Genomic DNA, 27,507 nt, shown 5'->3' with positions numbered 1-27,507 from the left:
GGAAAGGGAATGGGAGGAAAAAAAAACAGAGACAAAAGAAGCAATCAGTCCGCGCGGAAGCACAGAGAGAGGAAAAATTATTCTCTACTTCCCATCAGCGAGCGGTGTTCGGCCACGTCCTGGGAAGCAGGGCCCCAAACGCGTAGTGGTTGTTCAGGAGGAACAGCCCCCTCCCCCACGAGAGCCCCCCCTTTTATTGCTGAGTGTGACATCAGGTGTTATGGAATATCCCTTTGGTTGGTTTAGGTCAGCTGCCCCAGCAATGTCCCCTCCCCATCACTTGCCCACCCCCAGCCTGCTGGCTCTTGGGGGCTTGGAAGGAGTCCTGATGCTGTGCCAGCACTATGCAGCAATAGACACAACACTGGAGTGATATCAGTGCTGTTCCAGCTACGAGTGCAGAGTACAGCACTGTGTAGGCTGCTGTAGGGAAAAGGTGACTCCAGCTCAGACAGACCCAACACAGCTTTGGGGAGCAGTGTTATTCAACCAGGTCCAGCTTTGTCCCCTTTGAGAGCAACCCCATCATTGCTGTTCTGTCAAAACAAAAAATAGGAAAAAACAGTGGAAAGGGGACAGCCCAGGTGCTGATCTCTCTCTTCAGAGTAGCTGCTAGCCTCAGGCCGTCTCTGTGTTATGTGCCTCCAGGCTCTGTCAGTGCAGCCCTGGGCCTCTCTCCTGCCCCATCACCACATGCTGGAGCCAGCTGGCCACCTCCAGTGTGGGGCAGGAAGGAGGCAGCAGGGCTGTAACTCCAGCCAGGCCTGCAGGCAGCCTTTCTCTGTGAGTTATAATCTCAAATAGCCTCTCTCTGGGACAAATGTATGCTTTTAGGGGAGCTGGGCGAGACAGCAAAGGGAGCAGCCTGACACAGAAGAAGCGAGGCCTTCAGGCAACAGGCCAGAGGGGCTAGAGACAGCGCGCCTCACAGGGAGTAGAAGGAGAAATTCTGCAGGTGCTGCTGGAGTCTTCTTGGCCCTGGGGCAAAGTGCCGGTTTTAATGATGAAGAACACCTGGAGCACATCTGGACACACACGCCTACCCAGGAGAAAGACTGAAGTAATAAAGAGCATATTTGTCTATAAGAGTGAAGATGCTGGGATCACTGGTGAAGTTTTAAGTACACCTAACGGAAAAGAACGAGAGAACAAAACCGAAATGCTGTGTAATCATGTAGTGTTCCTGTATCCTGAATATGAATTACAGTTCTGGTTCATTGCCTTCACTATGCAAGCACATCATCTGTGCTCTGCAAACAACTGAAAAGGGCTTAGAGAACAACGGAGGTGATGAGATGCAACAGCTCACATGGAAGGAATGACTAAGTGTGCTCCGCAGTCTGCAAAACAGATGTATGAAGATGACTATGACAAAGATCTGTAAAATACTGTGTGACACTGGGGTGAATAGAGACCAGTTATTTGCTAGTTCTTCCAACTCAAAAACTGGAAAATGCCAAGTGGAACCAGTGTCATTTGGGAGTATTAGAACCAGGAACTTCTTCACAGAGCTTGCCACTAAGCTGTGGAAGTCCTCACCATTGTCAAAGTTCGGTATCACTGAGGATATGAAACTTTGGCAAGGGCACAAAAAGTCACTGGACAAAAACGTAGAAGAAAAAAATCCATCAAGGACTTGCATACAGTAATTCTGCCTCTAGCTTTGGAAAGCAGTGAAAATCTGGGGCTAGGAAAGTAGGAGAAATACCACTTTCTGCCTATGTTATTCTTAGATCTTTCCCTAGGCATCTACTTTTTTCCTTTTCCTTTTCCTTTTCCTTTTCATTTTCATTTCCTTTTCCTTTTTTAATTGTAAGCTAGAAGGGAACACTGACAGAGCACTTCAACAGACCCCAGATTTCCATGATGGATAAAAGAACTGGTGATCTCTGCCTGTTAATGCTTTACCTACAACAAAGAATAGGAAATCGGTCCCAGAGTCACTGGGCTCCTCTCAAGTTTCCTCCTCCTTTAACTGAGATAGACAACTTGGACATGGACAGGTAGAGGATTCAGGGCTTTGTAAGCCCTTACACGGAGATGTCATAAATAAAGAAACGAGGGGGTAAGTGCAGCAGAACCTCAGAAAGAGGTTCTGGAGTTCTTCAGTTTCCCAGTGTTCATGTAAGCAGGACACAGTATCAAATGGACCTTTGATCAGGTCCATATGACCATCCCAAATGCAAAGGGCTTTGACCAGATACAGCACGACATTTCCAATCATTCGACCAAGAAATGGTTGCTCAGGCCTTACCAGAGGCACCTACATTTCCATGACTGAGCAGTCATATTAATGCCCTTTTCTACCTCACACCTCTCTCCTTTGATTTGTCTTCCCAGATTCAAGGTTGTCCCACGCGGAAGAGCCACCTCTAGCTCCGAAAGATGGGGGAAATGGAACAGATGAAGCAGGAGGCTGAGCAGCTGAAGAAGCAGATTGCGGTAATGCTGGCAGCAGTCGTGAAACTGCTGACAGTGTCTACTCCTTGCATCCAAGCCTCCAAGGTCCCCTCCTCAGCCTCAATTTGGAGCTGAGCTTTCTCCATGTACATCCTTGGGGCCCTCTGCAGTTCTGCACAGACCTTTAAGTGCTAAAGGAGATCTTCACAGTACAGGGGGAAGAAGGGGAGGGGAAGGGAGAGACAAGGAGACACTGTAAGGGCGAGAAGGAAGTGGACATGGGCATCATGTCTGCAGGGGCGCAGACTGTAATTCATCCCCAGGCCTCCTCTGTCAGGGAGACAGTGGGTGTTCTGCCAGGCTGAATGATCCATGAAATAATGTTGCACAGGGAACTGGGTGCTGAGCAGCTTGTGACTCACCTCTCTGTTGTTTGTTTGGTGCTGAGGAGCCCTGCTCACAGGCCAGGAGCCCAATGTGCTGGGCAGAGTTTAAACCCTGCAAAACCACAGTTCCTGCCTCTTGCATCCCCCACTCTAAATGAGCCTTTTGGGAATGTCCCTGAACTTCACTTGCTGTTGCCTTCCTCTCAAAGCTTTTTCCTGTTTCATGCTCTGTTGTCTCTTCTCCAGGATGCCCGGAAAGCTTGTGCAGACACAACACTTGCTCAGGTAAGGTTTGGGGCCGTTTGGCAGGTGAGTCTACATGTGGGGAAATAGCATCACTCAAAGGGGGACTCTCTCCAGCCAGCAAGAAATCAGGAGGCAGGGATGTGGGGAGCAATCCAGCCCCTGTCAGTCCAAGATTAATCCTTTCCCTCCCCCTACTCTCTCCTCAGATCGTGGCTGGTGTGGAGGTTGTTGGTCGCATTCAGATGCGGACCCGAAGGACCCTGCGTGGGCACCTGGCCAAGATCTATGCCATGCACTGGTCGACGGACTCCAAGTGAGAGATGCTGCTGAGCTGCTGGGTGCCCAGAAGCACGTGGGAAAGAAGGCTCTGACGAGAAGAGAGCTACTAACATGCTCTTGTTCCTCTCTCACAGACTCCTGGTCAGTGCCTCACAAGACGGGAAGCTGATTGTGTGGGACACGTACACAACTAACAAGGTAAGGGGCGGGTGGATGCAGCAAACTGCAGTGGGTCCCTCAGATCTAGTGCCCTCGCCCTGCTCCCCCAAATCCTCTACTGCCAGAGTGCAGACACAGCTTCTTGTCCTCCCAGGTCCACGCCATCCCTTTGCGTTCTTCCTGGGTTATGACCTGTGCCTATGCCCCCTCGGGCAATTTTGTGGCCTGCGGGGGCCTCGACAACATGTGCTCCATCTACAACCTCAAGACTCGTGAAGGCAATGTCAAAGTGAGCAGAGAGCTCTCAGCCCATACAGGTGGGTGTGCCTCCTCCTGCAGCCTGGCTGCCCTCTGCTTCCAAAGCCCACTCTTTTAGCCCCGTCCTGTTTCTCACTCTTGATTGCCCCCACTTCCCAGGTTACCTCTCCTGCTGCCGATTTCTCGATGACAACAACATTGTGACTAGCTCTGGAGATACCACATGGTGAGTGTTATCTTCTGTATCTTATAGACACAAACATTCACATTAAAACTCACATGGATCCCCCAGCATACTGCATTTTGGGAAAACTCCACCTCAGGCGTGACCTTAGGAGCGGACACTGTGCAGCCTCTCTGGCTTCAAGAGCTCAGCACATGATGCTGTTTTCCTCTGCAGCACCCTCCTTTCCATGAGGTGTAAGGAAGAATTGTTTTACCTGAAGGCCACACAAAGCAAATTAGGAAGCCGGATACCTTCTTCCTCCCTTGGCAGAGCAGGTGCTACTTTTCCCTGCTGAGGTCAAGTCGTGATGCAGATCTACTGGTGAAGCAGCAGGGCCCATGTCCCCAGCTCTCACAAAGCACAGTGTTGTTTATCCCAGGACAAAAAGCATTTTAAATTTGCATGGAGCCTACGTTATGTGGTCCTGTTCTCAGATCCTATCCCTTTCAAAAGTAAATAGCAAAAAGCCAGTGCCTAAATCCTTTGTTTCCTGGTTCTCCAGTATCTCTGTGTTGTGACTGAGCAGTTTTGAGCCTTTACTCACCCCCACCCCATCCCAACACCCACTTTGAAGGAACCTCTTGAACGAGGGTGAGTTGGAACATGGCATTTCCATCAGAAAGGGACTCATTTGCCTGCCTGTGGCGTGATCCCAGTGACCGTGTCCCATGCATCCAACAAGTGTGGCAGACTTTTTTGGCTGTTTTTCTTTGGGTATCTCTTACCTCCTCTCAGCATCCCCCTTCAGCTGTTGCAGTTATGGGAACCCTGTCAGACGACACGCACCCCCTCAGCCTTAGTCTAACCCTGCTCGGGTTAAGGTATGAACAGCAACAGCTGTGAACATATTTCCTTCTGTATATTTTCGTCCATCTTCCCACGTGGCAGCCAGGTCCGTGACTTCCCTCCTCCTGTTTGTGAGTAGGACAATTCCTCATCCCAGCTAATAGAGTTGTCCTGGCTCTGAGAAGTTCTCTCCTCTGCCACAGTGCGCTCTGGGACATTGAGACGGGGCAGCAGAAGACGGTGTTCCTGGGCCACACCGGAGACTGTATGAGCTTGGCGGTCTCCCCGGACTTCAAGCTGTTCATCTCTGGGGCCTGCGATGCTACTGCCAAACTGTGGGACGTGCGGGAGGGTACCTGCCGTCAGACCTTCTCAGGGCATGAGTCTGATATCAACGCCATCTGTGTACGTATGCCATCTGTGTGGTGGGGGGGGGACGAAGAAAAGGGAGGGTGGGCCAGCATGAAATAGTGTCTCAGGTCAAAGCTGAAAGAGGCTGTCACAGCGACGTGGGGAAGACCATGAGGTTCAGACAGCCCAGTGAGCAGAATTCTGCTCTCATAGCCCTGAACCTTGCCAGACCCCATCTGAGGGATAATGGGAGGATGCCTGCCAAACCCAAGTCTAGGAGATGGGGTTAAAAAGACAATAATCCTTCCTCAAGCACTGGGACATTTTGTAATAGCTCTAGCCCCTTGATCATTGGCTTTCTTAATGTGGAAAGGGTCTACTCACTCTGAGAAGCATCAGTTTCCAGTTTCAGGAGCCTAACCTTTTGAGATCCATTGCCTTGTCTTACTGACCAGCCAGTCTGGCTTTCTGGTGCTTAGCAGAGGGATGAAGGTGTTGAGGAAACCTGTAAGATGCAGAGGGATTAAAACGCGGTGTGCTCTCCTCAGTTCTTCCCTAACGGTGAAGCCATCTGCACCGGCTCAGACGATGCCACCTGCCGCCTCTTCGACCTGCGGGCCGACCAGGAGCTCATAGTGTACTCTCACGAGAGCATCATCTGCGGAATCACCTCCGTCGCCTTCTCCCGCAGCGGGCGCCTCTTGCTTGCCGGGTACGACGACTTCAACTGCAATATCTGGGACTCCCTGAAAGCAGAACGCGTGGGTGAGTGGCTCCTGGAGGCCCTGCTTTCGTTCTCTGCAAGGTCACATATCCCTTCCAAAGCAAGGAAAAGGCCCCAAAAGGCCCTCGTTTTTCTAAAAGGGATACGTCCTATACGAATCAAAGATCTGCAGTACTTCCTTGTGCTTAAAGAACACACCATAAATACTACAACTATCTTAAGAATTGTTGGCCTTAAGATTAAGCAGGTTAAGCCTTTAAAAAACATGGCTTCAAAAAGGAAATGAGTATCAATATTCCTATTAGCTAAACTACTCTCAAGCATCATTGTTTCACACTTTCTCCTATCCTCTGCTGTTTGCCTGTTCCAGCTGCTCACAGTGCCACTTGGTGGCCGGGCACCAAACTGAGCGTGGATATTTTGTGGTGCTCCTGCAACGGATACACCCAAATACCATTTTTCTTCCAGATGTGGCTCCTAGCCTCTGCAAATTGATACCCTAGCCCACCTTTTGATCTGTAACAGCATTGCTATTTCTCAGTTTTGTAGGCCTATTTGACAGTAGCTCTAGGGTGAAGTACGTAGCAGCAATCTCTCTTGTGCTGAGGATTCAGCTAGCTGGCCCCAAAACATTGTTTTTTGGTGAGATCCCAAAGCTGTACACCTTGCACAAATGTTCTTCTGCATGTTTGTTTTATTAGCCATGTTATGCAGGGACAGACAGCCTGACACACAGAGCAGTAGGTACACAGCCTGTGGTGAGCTCGGTCAAGCCCTTCGCCTCTCCCAGTCCAATTTCTTCTGCTAATCTTTCTTTTTCCCCTCCTGCTAGGAATCCTCTCTGGCCACGACAACAGAGTGAGCTGCCTGGGGGTGACAGCGGATGGCATGGCTGTTGCCACTGGCTCCTGGGACAGCTTCCTCAAGATCTGGAACTGAGGATGACAGAAGAGAGGGAAAGAGCAGCGGAAGCACAGCCCATGGCAGAGAGCATCACCAGCTGAGCACAACAGAAACGCCTACTTGTCACTCCCGCTCGTCTCTACACAACTTGTAGGGGTCTCCTAGAGTGAAAGGAAGAGAGGTCAGGGGGTGGGGAAGCAGGAGCACACACACTGCCTCTTCTCTCCACTTCCAAACAAGCCCAGCAGTTCCTAACCTCTTGGGGGCTTGAAGGCTGCAAAACACAACTGTTTGTTACATCTCAGGACTTCACAATGCAGTTCAGATCCCGCATCTTCCTTCAGAGACCTCTACCCATACTTGACATCCATCCCTCTGAAGACCCCTTATCCAACACCCCTGTCCTTGACTTCACCTAGCTTCTCCATGTGGTTGTCAGCTCCCCGCAGACAGCCCCAGAGACACATGGGGTTTGAGATTTGTCATGCAGCCTCTACCAAACAGGTAGTATAAATTGGGCTCATTTCCCATTGGGAAAACTTAGCTCAAGTCCTATCTATGCATAAATGGGGGAAAGGGTAGCCCTCAGACCTGCCAGAACCAGGGAATGTTATTTATTCTTATTTATTGTTTGCTTCTTGCTGTTCCTTCTCTGTTTGCCTCATCCCTGTGTTGTGTGGTGACCCTGTCAAACCAGTAGCCATCAGCCACTACTTCCAAGTCTGTTCTAGATCTTTGTAACCCAGGCTAATAAAGAAAGCTGACATAAGCACCACTGACTATGTTATTCCCAGGGTAGCAGTGAGCTACTGCAAACAAACCTCTCCTCCTGTGAATACTGCCTACTGGTCCTCTGAGAGCATCTCATACCTCAGGGCATTCTTCTACCTCTAAGTCCACGGGGAAGGCGTTCACCTATGCTCTGGGTGAGAGCAATCCATTAGTTCTGATGCCTTGTCACTACTTTCAGCCCTACCATGGGTGTTACAAACAGGCAAAGCTGAGTATTAGAGCTAATGGAAGGCTGAACCATCAGTTCCTGCCTGTTGGTCCACAGATGACATGGTGCACTGGGAAAGCAGGGTGCTCCAACTGTTCTATCAAGACAGATACAGTCACAGCAAGGGTATATAAATTTATTTGCTACAGGTAAGAACTGTACAGTCAATACAGCCTACAGAGAGCCAAAGCCTGTACTGTACACAACACATGCAAAACTATGACAGAATGCTCTTTCTCTTTTCCCCCAAACACAGAAAGGTAAAAAGTGACAAGTCTGGAGTTCCAGTCTGTTGCAGGATTCCTCTCCCAGGAAGATACTCAAAGCACAGAAGCAAATTACAGCGAGACCCTGGGAAAGGAAGTCTCTAGTTCTCCACAAAAGGACACTGCTGGTTCTCTTTGTTCAAGTCGCTCCAAGGACAGTTCCCAGCTTTAAGGCTCCTGCTCAGATCTGCTGCCACTATTTCCTTCTCCCCGAGGTTCTCTCCCAACACGTGCCTCTTGACCTAGAGAAGGGAGAAAGAAAACAATGTGAAACAATTGAAAGTTAACAAATCCTCAGTAAAACATATAATCCCTTTTCAGGCCATTCAGCTAGTCTGACAATGCCTGTCACTCCAATATTTGAGTGATGGACTCTTTTCCAGAGCATAGTAGAGGATGTACTGTGGTAAGACAGAAGATACAGACATTGAACAAGTGTTGAAGGGATCTAGGGACAAGATTGTCCCACAGAAAAATACTTGGAAAGTCACCAGGTTCCACAGGAGACCACAGCTCCGGTCTAGAGCCATACAAAACACAGAAAATTAAAGTTTCAGGCCATTCTCCCTCCCACAGTACAAGGCATTAAGCTTTACCTGGCGAGGGGCAGAAGCACTGGGGGAATTATCATCTTGTAGGACACTGAAGGGAGAGCGGCCATTTCCTCCAGATGTTACCAGGATTTTGTTGCCAGCCTTACGTCTTGCATACTTGCTCCCTAGTGAGGGAAGGCAACAAGTCAGTGTGGTACAAAAGAAGCTATTGGGTCCTGAATTTCAAGTGCCTCCTGACAGATGCAAACTAGTCTGCTTGCTTCCACAAATAATGTTATCCAAAATGTAGAAGGATTAATATAAGAAAAGGGCTGAGGTTGGAAGAGACCTCTGGAGGTCATCTGGAGATGACATTAGCAGACATTTTTTCTCAGAAAGAGCAGTCAGGCACTGGAACAGGTTGCCGAGGGAGGTGGTGGAGTCACCGTCCCTGGGGATGTTCAAGGAAAGGCTGGACCTGATGTTTAGGGACATGGTTTAGGGGGTGACATTGGAGGTAGGGTGATGGCTGGACCAGATGATCTGAAGGTATTTTCCAGCCTTAGGGGCAATCTGGTCCAACCCTCCTGCTCAAGCATGACCACCTAGAACACTTCTGGTTGCCCAGGGCCACATCCAGGCAGCTTTTGGAGATCTCCAAGGAGGGAGACTCCACAACCTCTCTGGGTAACCTGTTCCAGTGACAGAACCTCTCATGCTTCAGTCTGTGCCTATTGCCTCTTATCCTTGCACTGAGGCACTAGTAAGAAGAGCTTCATCCTCTTTACACCCTCCCTTCGCGTATCAGAGAAAATCCCTGAGCATTGTCTGCTCCACACAGAAGAGTCCCAGCACTTTCAGACTCTGCTCATATGAGATGCTCAGCAGTTTTCTGAAGCATGATCTATGCTAAAGACTCACTCACAACACTTGGATGTGCTTCCTGCCTTCTACCCCCAGCGATTCCCCATGGAAAACCTGTAAGGGCCCGCTGGATAAATCACCAGAACTGCAAACCTGTCTCAGACAGGTGAAGAACACTTCTATACATTTAGATTTTAGTTCTGACTGCAGATTACAGATGCAACTTCTCAATTCCTGATGGAAATCAGTTCTGTAGGAGCACAATCCCCCAGGGAGCCTCCAGCCTAATGGTTACAGAGCAGCAAGGACAGGCTGCTGAGCTGGAAGGAAGGGACAAAGGCCAGGTGCCTGTGAGGCAGCCAGCCTTGTGCGTGCTGCAAGAGACCCCCAGGGCCCTGACTGGCAGCAGCCGGTCCCCCCCGCGGCCCGGTGCCCCCCACACCCCATCCCCGCACTCACCCGCGGCCGGGGCCGTCCCGGCGGGGCGCGCAGCCTTCGGGGTGCCCTCGTAGCACCCTGCGGGCGACGGGGGCCGCTCCGCCTCTCCCCGGGGGGCCGCGGCCGGCTCCTGGCGGGGCCGTGCAGCCACCGGCGACTCGCTCTGGGCGCCGAAGGCCTCGCTGAGCTGCTCCACCAGGCGCTGCAGGCTGTCTGCGGGGGGAGGCAGCGGTCAGAGCCCCTCCAGGCCCCCCCCGGCTGCTGGGGGTGGTGGGGGGGGCGGGGGGGCGCTGCCCCGCGGCCGCACTCACCGCTCAGCGCCTCCTTCATGGGCGTGCGGGAGATGCCGGGCGTCGGAGACCGGGGGTCGGCGGCGGGGCCGGGCTGCGGGCTGGGGGCGGCGGGGGAGCTCAGCACCTGCAAGGGGAGGGGGGGAGCAGCGTGCGGTGAGGTGAGGTGAGGCGGGGCGGGAGGGGAGAAGGGGAGGGGAGCGGGGCCGTACCTCGATGGGGGTGCGCAGGATGCCGGCGCTGGGCGAGCGCGGGTCGCGGAGGTGCTCCGGGCGCCGGCCGCGGGGCGGCGCGGGGGTGGCGGGGGCGCTGCCGGCGGCGCCCATGGCGGCCCCGCGGTCGCCGCCGCCGCGGTTCAAATCTCCCGCGCGCCGCCCGCCGCGCGCTCCCATTGGCTAGCGCCGGGAGCCGGGCCGCGCCTCCCCGCGCCAAGCCACGCCCCCGCGCCCCGCCGGGATTGGCCGGCGCCGCGGCGGGCGCTGATTGGTCGGGGTGTGTCCGCGGGCGGGGCCGCAGAGAGCCGCTGTCATGGCGGAGCTGAGCGAGGCGCTGCTCTCCGTGCTGCCGTCCATCCGCGTGCCCAAGGCCGGCGACCGGGTCCACAAGGACGAGTGCGCCTTCTCCTTCGACACGCCGGTAAGCGCCCCCCGCCGCCGGCCCCCGCCGCTCGCCGGGCTCCCCTCCGCTCCCTCCCGCTCCCGGCCCACCCGGCCGGCGGGGGGGGGCGCCGCCCGCGCGGGGCAGCACGGGATTTGTAGTCCCGCGGCGGGCGGGGCGGCGCGCGGCCGGGCGCTGAGCGGGGCGGGGCGGGACTACGACTCCCAGCGCGCCCCGCGGCCGGCCCCACCCGGCCGAGGCATGCCGGGAGCTGTAGTCCCGGGGCGGCGGCGGCTGTGTCATTAAGATGGCAGCGCCCGGGGGTCCGCGCCCTCACCGGGGGTGGCCCCGCGGCCGCCGCCCTTCCCCTCCCTCCCCCCCAGGAGTCGGCGGGCGGGCTGTACATCTGCATGAACACCTTCCTGGGCTTCGGCAAGCACTACGTGGAGAGGCACTTCCAGAAGACGGGCCAGCGGGTCTACCTGCACCTCAAGCGGACGCGCAAGCCGGTAAGGGGATAAAACGGACAAAATAAAAGAAATACAAGAAATAAAACCAGAGCCAGCCAGGTGCAACCCCTGCACACAGCCCTTATCCCCCCTGGGGGGCTGGGGTGCCCCCGGTCTGCAGCCCCGCTCCTGTTGGGTCCTCGCTGGGGTTGCCCCGAAAGCCTCAGCCTGGCCTCGTCCCGTCCTCACGCCACTTTAACGTCAATCCCTAAGTCCTGCAGCGTGCCCGCCCCCATAACCCTGTCCCCCCGTTTCTTCTCCATGAGACAGAAGGAAGAAGATGCTAACTCCAGTGCTGGGGACCCCCCGAGGAAAAAACCGACTCGCTTGGCCATTGGTAAGGAAGCACCCGTGTGCCGTACATTGCTTCTCCTTTCGGACCAGGCCTCTGGAGCTGCCTGGCCGCGTAGCAAGACTCTTTTCCCTCTCCTCTGCTAGGCTGCTCGAAGCTAGCATCCCCAGCTGAATTCAGACTTAAGGTCTTCTAGTACATCTCAAGTGGGCAGTGACTGCAGAACGGGTGTTGAGATTTTGTTCTGCATTCAAAATTGCATCGTGTGTTCTGTAGATAAAAGCATTTTGGCTTCTCTCTTAACTCCGTGTGCCTGACTCAGCTGGGTGTGCACATTAGCCTTGGGGGGCTGTAGGCTAATGGGGATGTATCCAGCGTGGGTCAGAAGGGAATTGGAAAATAATGTGTAAGTGTGAAAAAAATCAGTTGGAAGTTTCTGATAGAAAAAAAAATATTTTTTAAACTTCTCAAAATTTGAACTGGTGTTATTGGTATAAAAAGGGAAGAAACGACTGGCAAATGGTGTGTGACCGTTTTTGGCTAGATAGCTCTCTGAAACACGAGGCTGATACTGGAGGATGTACATGAGGACTTTAAATATTAAAAGCAAGTCCCTTTTTGGGAGGACAGTGCTGATTGCTCTTTTGCACCAACTGAAAAAGCTGTCATGGGAATCAGTGAAGATGCTTCTTATTTGGGGCAGTCTCAGCTGGTGATTTCTGAACCATTACGGAGATCTGTAAAGCAGAGAGGACAGGAACATTCTCAGCAGTAACAGGTCCTTGGCCTGGTGGAGACTGACCACTAGAGGGAAATCCAGAACCCGTACCATGTCAGTCCTGCTTCTTGCTCACTTTTTCCCTAGCTCTGCCTTGCGTAGCAGTCCTGGTGGATTTCAGCAGTCTCTTTCCCTTTGCTTAGAGTTCAGGAGCTGTGTGATGTCCTGAAGGGTTGTGTATTGCTTTACTTTGTGAAGCGATGACAGGAGATCTCTCTAGGATGTGCTGGAGAGGCGCAGAAATGGATTATTTGCATATGTTGTTGTGTCATGCTTGTGATTTTTCAGGTATTTCTAAAGTCGTTCAGGCTTGCAGCATCTGCATTCATGCTTGGCTGTTTGTGCGTAGTCTAAACACTATAGGTGTCTGAGGGAGAGTTGCAAGAGAAATTGTGTTTTGATATTTGTTTATTGTTTTGCAAGAGTGTTTTTTGTTTGCTAGTTTGTTTGTTTTGGGAGTACCTACAGAAATCAGAGACTGTTCCCTCCATTGCAAATGTAACTTTCGGTGACTCTTGGCAACTGGCAAATAAGCTTTTTCTGCTTGTAGGCAGGGTCTGGAGTTTCCTTCTAAGCATCTATAAAAACAGCTGGTCAAAGCAAGCCCATTCTAGGCTTTTATTTGCTTCTGTGAAGTCCACACCTATGGCAGCAATTTTAGGACCCAGACAGCTTGTGGATCACTAAATCAGAGTTTTGCCTTAGTCATGCTGCCTTACTTCATGTCAGCTGTGGGCAAAGAAGCCTTGCAAGCTGTTTGGTTCTGCCCATTGCCACAATGCTTTTTTCTTCCTGTAGGTGTGGAAGGTGGATTCGACATCACAGAGGAAAAGTTTGAATACGATGAAGATGTGAAAATAGTTATTTTACCAGAGCATTTGGATATTCCCCGTGATGGGCTGGAGGGGCTCCCTGACATGGTCAGAGACAGGGTGCGTTCGGGTGAAGGGCGGTGATTTCTCTTGGCGGGGAGGAGGTGAAGCATTACGGTGAAAGAACTGCTGCCCTGTAAAAGTGATCCTGCTGAGCTGCTGCGAAGTCTCAGCCTGAAGTAAGCAGGATTATTCAACACTTTTATAAAGCACTTAGGCAGTGCTTTGTCGTACAGAGTCCTGCTCTGTGGCTGAGGCTCCCAAGCACTGCCTTTCTGCAGCCGACTTGTAGTTCTGAGCCTAAATGCGGAGTGCTGTGGCACTGGAGGCTGCTTTTCTTCTGAAGAAAATGCTTTTCTTCATATTTTTTCCCCCCACTACTCTAATTGTAGATTGCCAGTGCGGTGGAGGCCATCCTGACGGCAGACTCAGCCTCGCGGAAGCAGGAGGTGCAGGCTTGGGATGGGGAGGTTCGGCGCGTTTCCAAACACGCTTTTTCCCTGCACCAGCTTCAGAACGACGTCCGCATCCCACCATGGTGAGCGCAGCGCTGAGAGCAGCTGTACTGCTCTGTGTCCCCGATCCACCCTGATCGCCTTCTTCTCCTGTCCTGGAACTGTGGAAGATGGGATTTCTTTTGTGAGGCTTTGCCCTGTGCCTTGTCGTAGTAAATTCAGGGGAAGGGGCAAACTAAGGCATGTCAGGATGTCCAATGTTTTGAAGTAAGAGAACTGAGAGCACAGAAACCTTTGCTCGTGCTATGGCCAGTGGGTAGTGACGGAGAGGGCGTGGGCAGTAGAACCCAAAGGTTTTCACCCTAACAGCTCTTCCCCTCCCTTTCTTCTCAACAGCGGCTGGAAGTGCAGCAAGTGTGACATGAGGGAGAACCTGTGGCTGAACATGACCGATGGAGCCATCCTCTGCGGCCGGCGCTACTTCGATGGCAGTGGGGGCAACAACCACGCGGTGGAGCATTACCGGGAGACTGGCTACCCGCTGGCTGTGAAGCTGGGAACCATTACTCCTGACGGGGCTGGTGAGAAGGGGGCTGCAGGGAGGGGTAGGGATGCCCACGCAGGCTGGCTGTGGGCTCTGACCAGGCGCGTAAGGGAGGATTTCCAGGTACCAGGCTGGTGTTGCCTGTGTTATGACCTGGGAAGTCCGACATGCCATGAACCATTCCCACTCTGACAGCTTCTTGTGGCGGGCAAAACACCAGCAGATAAAACCCTGCCTTCCTCCTTCCCTCCCTTGTACTTTAAAGGATTTTAGAAGTTATCCAGATTGCTTGGTGTGGTGGCGTTTACCTAAATTTATCAAAGGATTTTGTGTCGAAAACCTGAGTGGAGTAGCACAGTAACCCACTTTCCTTACTCCAGGCATACGGGTAACTCTATATCTTGATCAATGAGAAAGTTGTTTGTCTTGTCACATGTTCTGGAGGAATTTCAATATTCTCTCTGTTGGCTACTCCCCTGAAAAAAAAAAAAAAAAAAGAGAGGAAAATCCAACTGCTCACTCTGTCAAAACTCCCAGTTCTCTCCATCCAGAGTGAATTTTAGATCACAGGCCATAAGTCTTTCCTTTTCCTTTGTGTCCCTGCGTAGATGTCTACTCCTACGATGAGGATGACATGGTGTTGGATCCCAACCTGGCAGAACACCTTGCTCACTTTGGGATTGACATGCTCAAGATGCAGAAGGTGAGGGGGAGTTCCTGCGTAGGCCCAGAGTGGGAGAGAAGCAAGTCTAAGATTTCTTAGCTGGATCCCAGCTTTCTGCAGCTATGCAGAACCGTTCCATAGTGCTGGTGCATGATTTCCATGCCCCTTTTTAGAGGATAGTTCGAATTTCTCTCGTGTTCCTTAGCATTCCTCCTTCTGTCCCAGATACTCAAATATTTGAAAAGAATTTTTATATCTTCCTCTTCTTCTAATTTAATCAAACAGGATTAATTCAACCTGTTAAGTTTCTCTGCTGTTGCCCTTTTCATGCCTCAGATGTTCACTTGGGTCTTCACTGAGAGTTTTTTTTTTCCTGTGACCCCCTCAACAGACAGACAAGACGATGACAGAACTGGAAATAGACATGAATCAACGCATTGGGGAGTGGGAGCTCATCCAGGAGTCTGGTGTGCAGCTCAAGCCCCTCTTTGGGCCTGGGTACACTGGCATCCGTAACCTGGGCAACAGTTGCTACCTCAATTCTGTGATGCAGGTGCTGTTCAGTATCCCAGACTTCCAGAGAAAGTAAGTGAGCTTAACCTCTCGTTTCCACTGGCCTGGGATCCCCTGGGATCAGTACAGAAGTCTCCTAGAGCTGTGAGCTTCTGGTGCAGGACTCAGACTCAGAGCTGTGTCTTTACTGGATGAATCCGTGCGTCCTTCAGATGGCTCCGTCCTGTTTTGCAGGTACGTGGACAAGCTGGAGAAGATATTCCAAAGCGCACCTTCGGACCCCACACAGGACTTCAGCACACAAGTGTACGTAGACTTTTGGTGGGAGAAGGAAGGCCGAGGCTGCCTGGGTGCGTCTCCTCTGCTTTGCTGCAGGTTTCTCCCTCAAGCCTTGCCTCTTGGGTTCCTTTCCATCACCAGACACGCTGATCCTCAGCGATCGATAAGGATCTGAGTCAGGAACCCTCCGCTGATAGCCCTAGACGGAGAGGACAGGGGTTACCCCAGTGCTCATGAGAGGCTCTTAAATGTAGTGTGTGGGGAATGCAGTACCGTCTGCTACCACGGGGGGATTTCTCCTAGGCATATTTTGTCAGCATAACAGCAAAAAAAATGCTGGCATTCTGCAATGGGGGGCTAAGAGCAAAGAAATACATAGATTTAGAAAAATTCTCTCTCTGTGGATAACTTACATATGCTTAAGGAGGCTTCCTGCAAGAGATCTTGTGCAGACACCAGCAGGAGAATATACAGCAGAAGGAGCGCAGGATTTCAGAGGGTGTTTGATTTTAAATACGTGGATGCTCTGCTGCATCTGCTCTAAAACAGCCAAGCAGTATGTGGGGGTTTGGGATGGAGGAATGCAAGGTGGTGTTTGTGGAAGAGAGTCCAGAGGTAAGGGGAGGTTCTACATTTGGACAGTCGGGGGTGAGGTGCTCAGTTAGGAGGGAATTGAGAAAGACTTTTGCCTGGGCAAAGGGATGGATTGGTTGGGTTTGGATCCAGACAAATGGCAACAGTGATGGGGAAGAACTGGAGTGAGGTGGAGTAAAAAGAGGGTCTGGGCGTAGGAGGAAATGACTTGAACATTGCTGCTGTCCATGCAGTGCCTCAGGCAGTTATTCTTAACCTTCCCCCTGGGAAAATGTGATCAGTCTGCTCGCAGCAATGCTATTTCTGGCTCAGGCAGTTTCAGCGTGCCCTGCTGTCTCCTGTGCAGCCTGTAAGATACACTGCTGCTGTACCCATGTCAGGCTGCGGAATCCTTTGGCTGTTGCACGGCTGCTGTAGGGCTCGGCGCTGGCTGCCCTTCTGCGGGGAAAAGGAAGCTGTTCCTTTATCCCCACGCTGCAAACAATGGCTGAGTTTCGTGTCCAGAAGTCCTAGTAACTTCCCAGTGGGGGATGTCTTGTGCAACCAGAGAGCAGACCAAGACAAGACAATCTGGGCTGGTGCAGCTGAGGAAGCTGGTTCCTGTGGCATCAGCAGTCATGTCGGTGTTACAGCTGGAGGGGTCGTTGTGGCTCCTGGAGTGTGAGGGGTCGAAGAAGATAGGTGGGTGCTAACGGTGACTTCATCATTCCAGAGCCAAGCTGGGCCACGGGCTGCTGTCTGGGGAGTATTCAAAGCCGGTTTCTGCGGAAGGGGAGCAGCAGCCTGAACAGAAGGTGAGCCCTGGGTGCGGTACCCGTGTGATGGGGGGAGTGAGGACCGTTTCTAAAGGTGTGTCGTGGGGCTCTGTCACCTGAAGAGCGTGGCTAGGAGTAGAGTGTCGCGTGCCACAACACAAACGCTTGGCAAACCGTGACCGCCTTCCTCTTCCACCTTGTTCTGTGCAGGGTGTGCAAAACGGCATTGCTCCCCGCATGTTTAAGTCCCTGATCGGAAAGGGACACCCGGAGTTTTCCACTAACCGACAGCAGGACGCCCAGGAATTCTTTCTGCACTTCATCAACATGGTGGAGGTAACGGCTGAGTGTGTATCGCTAATTTTGGAAAAGCCTGGCTTTGTTTTCCTGCTGTAAGAAAGGGGTGAGGTATGGAGGTGAGATGCTGGCATTTAGAGCAGAGAGAGGGAGAGAATGCAGGGAAAAGGGGCAGGTAGCACCCGTGGGAGAAGAAAGAGATGTTCAGCTGTGTTACATCTGCCCTTCTAATCTCTCCCTTGTCCAGAGGAACTGCCGCAGCTCGGAGAACCCCAATGAGGTCTTTCGTTTTCTGGTGGAGGAAAAGCTGAAGTGCCTGGCCACAGAGAAGGTGAAATACACCCAGCGTGTGGACTATATCATGCAGCTGCCTGTGCCCATGGACGCTGCACTCAACAAAGGTCAGTAATGTGCTGAGGCCGGAATAGCAGCAAACGTTATGGTTGGGTACTGTACATTTCTTACAGAGCTCCTTAAATGGGAAAGGGGCTTCCTCAGGGTATTGCTTTGCCACTTCCGAAGCCAGATCCTTCACCTGCCATTGTGGGATTGGGCTGATTTCTGCAGGGGTGGTACGACACAGTGATACCTCTTCAGAGCCTTTCCCTCCTACACTTCAAGCTGGGCTGTGATTTAACTGCAAAGTGTGGCAAAACAGTGCTAGCTAGAAACAGCCAACTTTGTGCTGCGTTCTTTAGGATATGTGTTTGTAGGCCTATCCTGCCTCTGGGTGTAGCTTACACCAGTTATTTTGTTAGCACCTAGAGGTGGTCCTTGACTCCCGTGCCTTATTCTCTAGATGAACTGCTGGAATACGAGGAGAAGAAGCGGCAGGCAGAGGAGGAGAAGCAGCCACTGCCTGAGCTGGTGCGAGCCAAGGTGCCTTTCAGCTCCTGCCTAGAGGCCTATGGAGCTCCAGAACAGGTGGATGATTTCTGGAGCACAGCCTTGCAGGCCAAGTCTGTGGCTCTCAAGTGAGTGTGTGTGTATGTGTGTGTGTACAGCTAGCTAGGCTATGACAGCCTCGGGATCTCCTTTGTATTGTTTGGGGAAGGAGCATTACCAAAACGTTGCAGTCCTCCAAGCTCTGTATCCGTAGAACACTGAAACAGAAGTGAACCAGTTGATCAGTGCTGGAGTGTTTGCCCTGGAAGGATTACAGCGGGCACAACAGCCGTGCTAGTGAAACGCTGACCAGCAGATTTCAGCGCCTGAGAGGCTACAAAAACACACTGATATTCCAGAAAACCGGCAGCTTTTATTCTAAATCCAGAATTTAGCTTTAAAATCAGTACAGGGGGTGGCAGCACCAGCCCTGCATGGTCTCCAGCTCTCTGTAAGGGAAGTTTTTAGCTGGTAAAGTTTGAGCAAAACACTGGGCATAATGGACACCACATGAGTTATTTTAAAGGATGCTAGCTTAAATGCTAATAGCAGGGCTTAAAACATAGCTTTGATTTGTCTTGCTGTCAGCAGCACGTGCAGCAGTGCAAAAGTCTAACTTCACAGACTTCAGCAGCTTCCTTCTGCAATGCTACTGACTGCTCTTCTGCAATGAAAGAGCAGTCCTCAAAGAATCCAGTAAATCCATACGGTGGAATGTGTTTTTACAACAAACATAATGCTATTAAGCAATAGCTACTGAAAATGAACAGTCAGTAAAACGATCACTTTGAAAAATACCATTGTTTTGCTTTTAAATAGAGAATTGTGTTCATGCACTTTGTAAGAATTACATTCTTACAACTACCATGGCTTGAGTTAATTTTACAATGTTACAATGATTCCCTGATAATAAGTATCTGTTTCTCTTACTATTGTTTCTCCCTTCGAAAACATTCTCCTCTGTTTCAGAGATGCCAAACACCCTTTCCCTCAAACTGTCTAACTAAGCATTCAATCAAATTCAGTCATTGTTAGCTTGAAATTTGCTGCTTCCACTTCGTATCTGAAGAAGCGCTCTTGCACATGAAAGGTGGTCCCTTTTTGCAGCGTTACCTGTCGGTCTAATAAAAGGTGTTATTTCCACTGCGTTCCTTAAGGATTAGACTTTAATTATTTTAATTAATAGTGAAATCTGAGGAAGCTTGTAAAATGCAGGACTGAGAGACAGAACGTGCTATTTTTTCCTTATCCCCCAAGATTTTGTAAATGCTGCATTCCATCTCGTTTGGTCGGAGCATCTGCTTTAGAAGTTGCTTTGTGCTTGAGGAGCTGTAAGCTCAGCATAGGAGAGCTGTGCGGTTTTGTTTCTCTCTGCCTTAGGGCATCCCTCCACCCCACTGACTGATTTCTTGAACCAACTAGATGTCCTCAATCAGTGCTGACAAAGCATAAAAACTAGCTGTGGTGTTAATCTCTTTCAGAACAACGCGGTTCGCCTCTTTCCCAGATTATTTGGTGATCCAGATCAAGAAATTCACTTTTGGTCTGGACTGGGTGCCCAAAAAGCTTGGTAAGAAGGACAAGAAGTACAGAGCATATAAGGTATCGGGTGTCATGTGTGGGTATTGTGGTTGTGACTGCAGAAAGGAAAGAAACTACCCCAAAAGGAGCTGCAGGCTGGCATGCTGTATCCCCAGTAGGGCAGACTTACCCTTCTAGATCTCCCAACGGGGTCTTTTCTTTGTGGCCTTACGGCAGGCTGAGCAGCGCCATGTCTTGCAGATGTCTCCATTGAAATGCCCGAGGAGCTGGATATCTCTGCGCTGCAGGGAACGGGGCTGCAAGATGGAGAAGAAGAAATGCCAGACATCGCGCCCCCGCTGGTGACACCAGACGAGCCCAAAGGTAGCCTGGGGTTCTATGGCAACGAGGACGACGACTCCTTCTGCTCCCCTCACTTCTCCTCTCCGACATGTTAGTGATTCTCCTCCTCTTTTCCTGATGCCTGACTCGTTTCCTTGCTCTCCCTGTCTTGTCTCCAATCCTAGCGGTTTCCACTTGCTCAGACTTTCCCTGTCCCTCTGTCAGCGAACGCCGGCTGCCTCCCCTGCGTGCCTGTTATGCAAGGGAGTCTGTCGATTCCTGTACCGTGGAAGACGGGGATGTGGCACGTCTGGTGCATTTAGAGGGGGCAGAGCTGAGGTTTATACGAGGTTTAATTGGCAGAGGCACTCTGTTTCCACAAAACACAGCAGAGGGTAGGGCTTGAAGGCTAGGGAAGAGCCAGTGCTGCTGAGTTCATGCAGTAAATCCCCCTGCAAGTGAGACTGCACTTTTGAAGAAGAAAGTTTGTAAAGGATGAGGAGAGCAGAGCCAGAACTTGGGTGAAACAAAGCCAGGAAATGATGGCTTGGGGGACAGTGTGGGACTGCACAAAATGGAGCAGGCAGGACTTGGGTGGGAGAGGGTGTCTCTAACCTGTGTCTTCCCACAGCCCCCATGCTGGATGAGTCGGTGATCATCCAGCTAGTGGAGATGGGCTTTCCCATGGACGCCTGCCGCAAGGCCGTGTACTACACGGGGAACAGCGGCGTCGAGGCTGCCATGAACTGGGTCATGTCCCACATGGATGATCCAGGTATGAGACCACGCGGCCACGACACAGCTTACGGCATCTGGGTCCTTGCACTTCCTGACCCACTTCAGCAGTGGAAATCTAAAGCGGTCTGAACCTCAGGCTGCCTCCCTTCTGGAGGCGTCTAACCGCTCTGTCTTCTGTTTTCCGCTGCAGACTTTGCCAACCCATTAGTTCTCCCGGGATCCAGTGGACCAGGGTCAACTATTGCTTGCCCAGACCCTCCTTCAGAAGACAGCGTGGCCACCATTGTCTCCATGGGCTTCTCCCGGGACCAGGCCATGAAAGCGCTTAGGGCAACGGTGAGAATCAGGGCTGGCATCAGAGCGAAATGGTGCTCTCAGGATCTGCAAGCTCACAGTCTTTGCCTTTGCCTTCCAGAACAACAGCCTGGAGCGTGCTGTGGATTGGATCTTCAGTCACATTGATGACCTCGACGCGGAAGCTGCTATGGATATCTCAGAGGGGCGCTCGGCAGCAGACTCCATCTCCGAGTCTGTCCCTGTTGGTCCTAAAGTGCGCGATGGGCCTGGAAGTGAGTTCCAAGCAGTGGGAACGTCGATTTTGGGATGCAAACTCAGCATGGCCTTATCCTCCCTAATTAATGCAGTAAACCCATAGGTTTTAGCAGCAGCAGCTCCCACGGACTGAGCTGGTGGTGAGAACTGGGAGGAATAGAAGGATGGCAAATGTAGGGCCTAACCCTTCCAGCCGGGCATTACTGGAAGCTGTAAGAGAGAGGCAAAGGAAGAGACATCTAGTGAAAGATTGTGCTTCTTTCTCCCCATCTTGCTTGGAGGCCTTTCTGATCCTCAGGCTTCTATTTTAAAAGCAAGTTCCAGTCCATTTGCAGAACTGATCCCAGTGTTGCATGGCAGCTGGACACCGTAGGGAGGTGGAATCCTCACTGTTACCCATCCCACAGACCTGAGCCAAGTGAACACTAGGAAGGGAGAAGGCTGAATGGAAGCTGCCATCTCCTGTTTCCTGTCACGTTTGGCCTTGAGACCAAGCTCTCACAGTCACACTTGACAGGGTCCCATTTTTAAGACCCTTCAGGTCTCACGCATCAGGAATTCCCTAGAGGGAGGGTTGTTGGGGGTGCGAAGCCTTTCCTCGTTCTCTGATAACTCCTCTTTTCCCTCTTCCTGTCAAGAATATCAGCTGTTTGCCTTCATCAGCCACATGGGCACTTCGACTATGTGCGGCCACTACGTTTGTCACATCAAGAAAGATGGCAGGTAAGAGGGATTTTGACAGCATAAGGGAAAAGCTTTATTTAAATCATTGTCTCCGCCGTTTCCTCAGACATTTTGGGGGGAAGCGAGCAGGGACTTTCAGGGATTGCAGCAGCATCCTTGAGCTCCCCCCTTCTGCCTGTTGCAGGTGGGTGATCTACAACGACCAGAAAGTCTGTGCTTCTGAGAAGCCCCCCAAGGACCTGGGCTACATCTACTTCTACCAGCGGATCCCCAGCTAGGACGGCCTCCTGCTGCCTGCGGAGAGGGGGAAAGCGGGCTGAAGGCAGAGGGGGGCAGCGGCGGGGGCGGTGAGGATCAGAGCAGGGTCCGTCTCCTCTTACCCCGCTCCTCCCTTCACGCTCTCCCCGTGGAGACCAAGGTGGAAGGAAACTGGGGGGGCCGGAGCCCCCTGGGTTGGGGACGTGAGTGAGGGGGGTTGGGAGGGAGGGGGGAGGGAGAAAATAATCATTTTCTGTAGGAGATGCCCTCGGTGCCCCCGCCCTGTGCCACACGCCGCCATGGCGCCTCGCTGCCTGAAGGGGGGAAAAAAGGGGGGGGGGCTGCGTGTGCGGGCGGCTTGTACCCCGAGCGGCGCGGGAGGCAACGGGGGGGCCCCGCGGATTGCCAAAATACACGAGGGACGAAATAAAAAAAAGCCGAAATCAGCCCCCGCTGCTCGCCGCCTCGCTCTGTGGGGGCTGCGGGGACGGGAGCCGCCGGCCTGAGGGGGCGCTGAGGGGCTCCCCGCCCCTCCCCCTCCACCACCGCCACTAACGGCCGCTGCGCGCGCCGCCCGCCTCGCCTCAGCGGTGGGGGCGTGGCTTCGGGGAGGGGGCGTGGCCTCGGCCGCCGCCGGGCTATAAAAGGGGCGGCCGCGGGCTCGGAGCCGCCACTGACCTTCGGCTGCGCCTGGGACCCGCTGCTCGCTGCCACCTCCTCCTCATTGCTCCCCGCCATGGCGCCCAGGAAGTTCTTCGTGGGGGGCAACTGGAAGATGAACGGCGACAAGAAGAGCCTGGGCGAGCTGATCCACACGCTGAACGGCGCCAAGCTCTCGGCCGACACCGGTGAGGGCGCGGCCGCGGCCGCACGTCGCGCACGTCCCGCGCGGCAGCCCCGGGAAATGTCAGAGGGCGGCCGCGGGGGGTGGGGGGGGAGCCCTAAATATAAGTATAAATAAATGCGACCGCGCTAAAAATACCCCGACACCGGATCCCGGCCGCCTCCGGTAGCGTGGGCAGCGGGGGGGAACCGGGCCCCGTGGGGTTGGGGCTCGGGCCTCCTCCCCCGGGGCTCCCTCAGGGCGCTGAGGAGGCCCCGCCAGGCCCTGCCCCGCGGGCCCGTGGCCATCCGCAGCCCTTTTGCCCTCCTTTATCGCTCCAGGAGGCCCCCTGCAGCCCCCCTGCCCCGCTGAGGGGCGCAGAGTGCAGCACTGCAGCTGGGGTCGCTCAGGCTGTGCCCCCAGAGCGTGCTGTTATAATCCCAGGTGTAACCCGATGCTGCCCTTTTCCCCCCCGGTTCAGCATAGCCTCTGCAGCAGGGCAGGATTCCTGCCCGGTTTCTTGGTTGGGCCGTTTCCAAGGGACCCTGTGTGAACCGGCTGAGGGGCCTGCCTCTCTGCCCGGTCTCACCTATCTGGCTGCTGGAAAGGGTTTCCTCCTTGCTGTCGAGGCATCAGATAGCAGGGATATTCCTGCTTTCTGATGCTGCAGCAGGTCCCCCAAATGTCATGCACGCTGAGCCTTCCCAGCAGAGGGTAGGGAAGGAAATGATGACCTCTTAGGTCATCAGGCTCAGGGTTGGGTGCAGTTTCTGCCCTTGGCTCTTCCTGAAAGTGGCATTTTTCTCTGTCTTCCAGAGGTGGTTTGTGGAGCTCCTTCAATCTACCTTGACTTTGCCCGTCAGAAGCTTGATGCAAAGATTGGAGTTGCAGCACAGAACTGTTACAAGGTGCCAAAGGGTGCTTTCACAGGAGAGATTAGGTGAGCCCAAAGAGAAGTGCAAGGCCAGCGTGGCTCTGCAGAGTTTGTTGCCTCCAGATGTGAATTAATACTCTCACCTCCTTTCTCCTCAGCCCAGCAATGATCAAAGATATTGGAGCTGCATGGGTGATCCTGGGCCACTCAGAGCGAAGGCATGTTTTTGGAGAGTCCGATGAGGTGAGAGGCCGTGGGATGGAGAGATGGTACAGATCAGATAGGTCTGTGAAGGCGGGAGGGGTGAGCAGTTTGTGGGAAAGACAGGAGCACGAACAGGTGTGACTGTCACTTGCCTTTTTCTCTTCCATTGCCAGCTGATTGGGCAGAAGGTGGCTCATGCTCTAGCTGAGGGCCTCGGTGTCATTGCCTGCATTGGAGAGAAGCTGGATGAGAGAGAAGCTGGCATAACAGAGAAAGTGGTTTTTGAACAGACCAAGGCTATTGCTGGTAAGGGAAGAAAATGGGCTTTTTCCTCTTCATACACATGGGAAATGGCCGTTATGGCCTTTCTGCCTGTTCCTGGCCGTTCTGGAAGGCCTGCAGATATGTTGGTGGGAGTGCTGCCACAGTAATGATCATGTTAATGAAAGTTCTGCATGTTCCAGAAAGTTTTCCAGGTCTACCCTTCCCGACGTGAAGGACTGTGCTTACTTCTTACACCTTCTCCTTTCTCCCCAGATAACGTGAAGGACTGGAGTAAAGTGGTTCTTGCCTATGAGCCGGTTTGGGCTATTGGAACTGGTAAAACTGCAACCCCCCAGCAGGTACGAGCAAGGGAAGGGTGTCTGACAGGATGGCTGAGTGACCCTGTTCCAGAGGTCCTGCCAGATGATGGAACAAGACAGTTCCTTCTTTGGAAGGGAGCTGTACACAGGATGGTCCAGTCCTCAGTGGGGCTCCTTCTGTTCCATTGCAGGCCCAGGAAGTTCATGAGAAGCTGAGGGGATGGCTCAAAAGCCACGTATCTGATGCTGTTGCTCAATCAACTAGGATCATCTATGGAGGTAAAGGAGTCTGAAGCCCCCTTCTCAGTGCAGGAAGCACTTAGATCTCTGCTTATTGCTGCAGCTGTACCTCACTGCTCTGCTAATGAGGAAATAGGAGGTTGGCAGAGTGTGAGGCCCTAACTGTTGGCGCTTCAGGCTGTCTAGATCTGTTAAAAATACCACTCTGCTCATCTCTTAAAATCCTGTTCCCTCCTTAGGTTCAGTCACTGGCAGCAACTGTAAGGAGCTGGCCTCTCAGCATGACGTGGACGGCTTTCTTGTTGGCGGAGCTTCCCTCAAGCCAGAGTTTGTGGATATTATCAACGCCAAACACTGAAGCTCCAACGAGGAGCAGTCCCTTAACGGTTCAAAGCAAGAAACAGAAGCAAGAAGGGACCTTTCATTGCACATGTCTAAGTACAGAGGCCTCTTCTGAGGCTTTCCCCCCCAACCACGGTCATTGTTGTAGCTGTGCTGCTAACCCCCACCACCCTGTTGGAGTCCTGTTAGTGTCAGCCTGTCTCAGCAGTCTCTGAATTGGCAAAATCCTCCGTTTTCTGTTGAGCTGTTTGAGCCCACAGTCAACTTGGCCGTTGCCTCCCCCTTTGTCCGCAGTGCTACGGGTAGAGATGGCCGCTAGTACAGGGGGAGGAAGAAGGAACCACCATGTGCTGCATCCTTCAGGCCCATCAGCAAGGGGCCTGGTAGCTTAGACCTTTGTGAGACACCTTACCTCACCGATGTCCCGTATTGAACAATAAATGAAAGGGAAATTAAAAAAAGGTGTGTCTTGGATCTTATTCAGGAGTGATTAAGGACAAGGTGTGTCCAGAATTGGCATACTTGCTCCTGGTGAGCTCTCGCTCCTGGCTGCAAGAGAGTAACAGGGTTTGGGTTTTTGGTCTTGTTTGTGGCTGGTGGTTTGGGGTTTCTTTTGTTTGCTAAATTGCTCCAATAGGCATTGCGCAGCTTCAACCTGTACTTTGCCATTGCAGCTCTTCGGGCATGCCCCAAAGCACCTTTCATCCTTCCCCTTGCAGCTCTCTGGGTCCGTGGTGCTCTCTCTGTGTGCACCTATTCCTCTTCGCATAGGAAATTTTCAGGCTGTGTGCTGAGACTTTGCTCACAGCCACGTGGTGGGGGATAGGAAAGGAAAGCCAGACCAGAGCTGGGAGCTTTTGGGTAACGCAAAGGGCAATGAAAATGGAAGTGCCTGGCGAGGAGGAGCTTAACCGAGGCGGCGCATCACTGGGTGTGTGGGCAGCGCGCTGCTACACAGCAGGCGTGCGGAAGGGGGACGCGGTTAATGCGTGCCTGAGGGATCCTCTCCCACCTCACGCTGTCCGCTCTGCGGTACTTGTGGGAGGAGGAGGATCCGAGGAGCTCTGCCATGCTGCAGGTCCTCTGGAGCCGCTGCAGCCACAGCAGCGGCTCCGGGGAGGGATGGGGCCGGTCCCGGAGCGCCCCCCGGTGCCCGGCCTCTGTCCGAGACACCCCCTGCAGTGATGGGAGCGGCAGGCTGAGCACGAAGGCAGTGACAGCAGCACGGAGACGGCTGCTACGTGCTCTAGGTGCCCGGAGGGGCGTGCAGAAAAGGACGTTTCAAAGGGAACAACAAAAAAAAAAATAAAAAAAAATCTTGAAATCTTGCTTCTGCAAACAAAGCGCTTCTGAGCGGCTGTTGGGGCACGGCCTCAATCTGGCCCTGCCACAATTAGAGCATTTGGGGACTTGCAGGGACAGGGACTGTGCCTGCAGGCTGCCAGCAGCCGGCGTGCCGGGGCACTCGCAGGACGAGCCTCAGGCTGCGGCTCCGCTGTCAGCTCTGCTGCTGCCCAGCCGTGCCTGAAGAGCAGCTCGGCAAGAGCCCAGGAAAGTGACCTACATAGACAAAACAGATGGGAGCGGAGCAGCGCTCTTGCTGTTTTCAGGGGAACACAGGCACACAAAAACATTTAATGAGGAATAGAGCCGTGGACAATAATCTCTGCATCAGCAACAACCTCGGCTTTCTTCTTTTTGCACGCTTTCTGGCAGGAAGGACCACAGCTCTGTCGAGTGGAAATGCTGCCAGATCCTCACCCTGACTGAGAATCGCAGTAGCTGGATCCTAAATGTGATGCTGCTAGGGGGAGAGCGTACTGTGCCAGATGAGACAGCCCCAGCTCCAACCAGGGGCCAGGCTGAGCTTTCGTTCCCAGTAGGCACAAGCACAAACACACCTGTACATCACATGTGTGTATATGCACATGGATGGCCACACAGGTAACTCAGAGCACTCGTGTGAACCCAGGCAGTGCTGGAGGACTTGTCCCATGCCCCTCTGGCTGAACAGGACAGGGAGCCACTAGCAATCACATCCATAGGTAGGCACCCACGCGTGGACCCTGGGGCTTTCCCTGGGACAACACCTACAAATAGCCAGGTACCGTTCTGCCTCCCCCTCCTGCTGTTGTCTCTCCATGCTCCTTTCTGAGTGTGCAGAGGAGTTTTTACCACTTAACCTAACAGTTGCCTCCTTAC

The 27,507-nt window shown here is 52.8% G+C and overlaps 4 protein-coding genes across 4 annotated transcripts; 3 read left to right on the top strand and 1 right to left on the bottom strand.

Moving 5' to 3' along the window:
- Positions 1–2,385: 2,385 nt before the first annotated feature.
- On the top strand, positions 2,386–6,754 carry GNB3 (G protein subunit beta 3). Its single transcript, XM_032199106.1, has 9 exons — positions 2,386–2,442; positions 3,033–3,071; positions 3,239–3,345; positions 3,446–3,509; positions 3,625–3,787; positions 3,888–3,954; positions 4,944–5,145; positions 5,640–5,856; positions 6,648–6,754. The coding sequence occupies exons 1-9, from the start codon at positions 2,386–2,388 to the stop codon at positions 6,752–6,754; spliced, it is 1,023 nt and encodes a 340-aa protein (XP_032054997.1).
- A 1,094-nt stretch (positions 6,755–7,848) lies between these two features.
- Positions 7,849–10,435, bottom strand: CDCA3 (cell division cycle associated 3). The gene is made up of 4 exons (XM_032199118.1): positions 10,322–10,435; positions 10,131–10,236; positions 8,581–8,702; positions 7,849–8,226 (listed from the first exon to the last, which is right to left on the bottom strand). Exons 1-4 carry the CDS (start codon positions 10,433–10,435, stop codon positions 8,086–8,088), a joined length of 483 nt encoding a protein of 160 aa, XP_032055009.1. The 3' UTR covers positions 7,849–8,085.
- A 170-nt stretch (positions 10,436–10,605) lies between these two features.
- USP5 (ubiquitin specific peptidase 5) lies at positions 10,606–22,452 on the top strand. The gene is made up of 20 exons (XM_032198348.1): positions 10,606–10,745; positions 11,090–11,215; positions 11,486–11,552; positions 13,084–13,217; positions 13,550–13,695; positions 14,009–14,193; positions 14,765–14,859; positions 15,212–15,405; positions 15,568–15,639; positions 16,919–17,000; positions 17,172–17,297; positions 17,506–17,659; positions 18,058–18,232; positions 19,625–19,713; positions 19,926–20,117; positions 20,638–20,781; positions 20,935–21,080; positions 21,160–21,313; positions 21,935–22,019; positions 22,165–22,452. The coding sequence occupies exons 1-20, from the start codon at positions 10,638–10,640 to the stop codon at positions 22,256–22,258; spliced, it is 2,568 nt and encodes an 855-aa protein (XP_032054239.1). The 5' UTR covers positions 10,606–10,637; the 3' UTR covers positions 22,259–22,452.
- Positions 22,453–22,898: 446 nt separating this feature from the next.
- On the top strand, positions 22,899–25,766 carry TPI1 (triosephosphate isomerase 1). Its single transcript, XM_032207581.1, has 7 exons — positions 22,899–23,086; positions 23,878–24,001; positions 24,094–24,178; positions 24,313–24,445; positions 24,677–24,762; positions 24,915–25,002; positions 25,203–25,766. Exons 1-7 carry the CDS (start codon positions 22,975–22,977, stop codon positions 25,319–25,321), a joined length of 747 nt encoding a protein of 248 aa, XP_032063472.1. The 5' UTR covers positions 22,899–22,974; the 3' UTR covers positions 25,322–25,766.
- The last annotated feature ends 1,741 nt before the right edge of the window (positions 25,767–27,507 follow it).

Source organism: Aythya fuligula, chromosome 1, assembly GCF_009819795.1.
Source record: "Aythya fuligula isolate bAytFul2 chromosome 1, bAytFul2.pri, whole genome shotgun sequence".
NCBI classification, from domain to species: Eukaryota; Metazoa; Chordata; class Aves; order Anseriformes; family Anatidae; genus Aythya; species Aythya fuligula.
The sequence above is the reverse complement of the archived record's forward strand: the minus strand, read 5'-3'. Positions and strand labels throughout refer to the sequence as shown.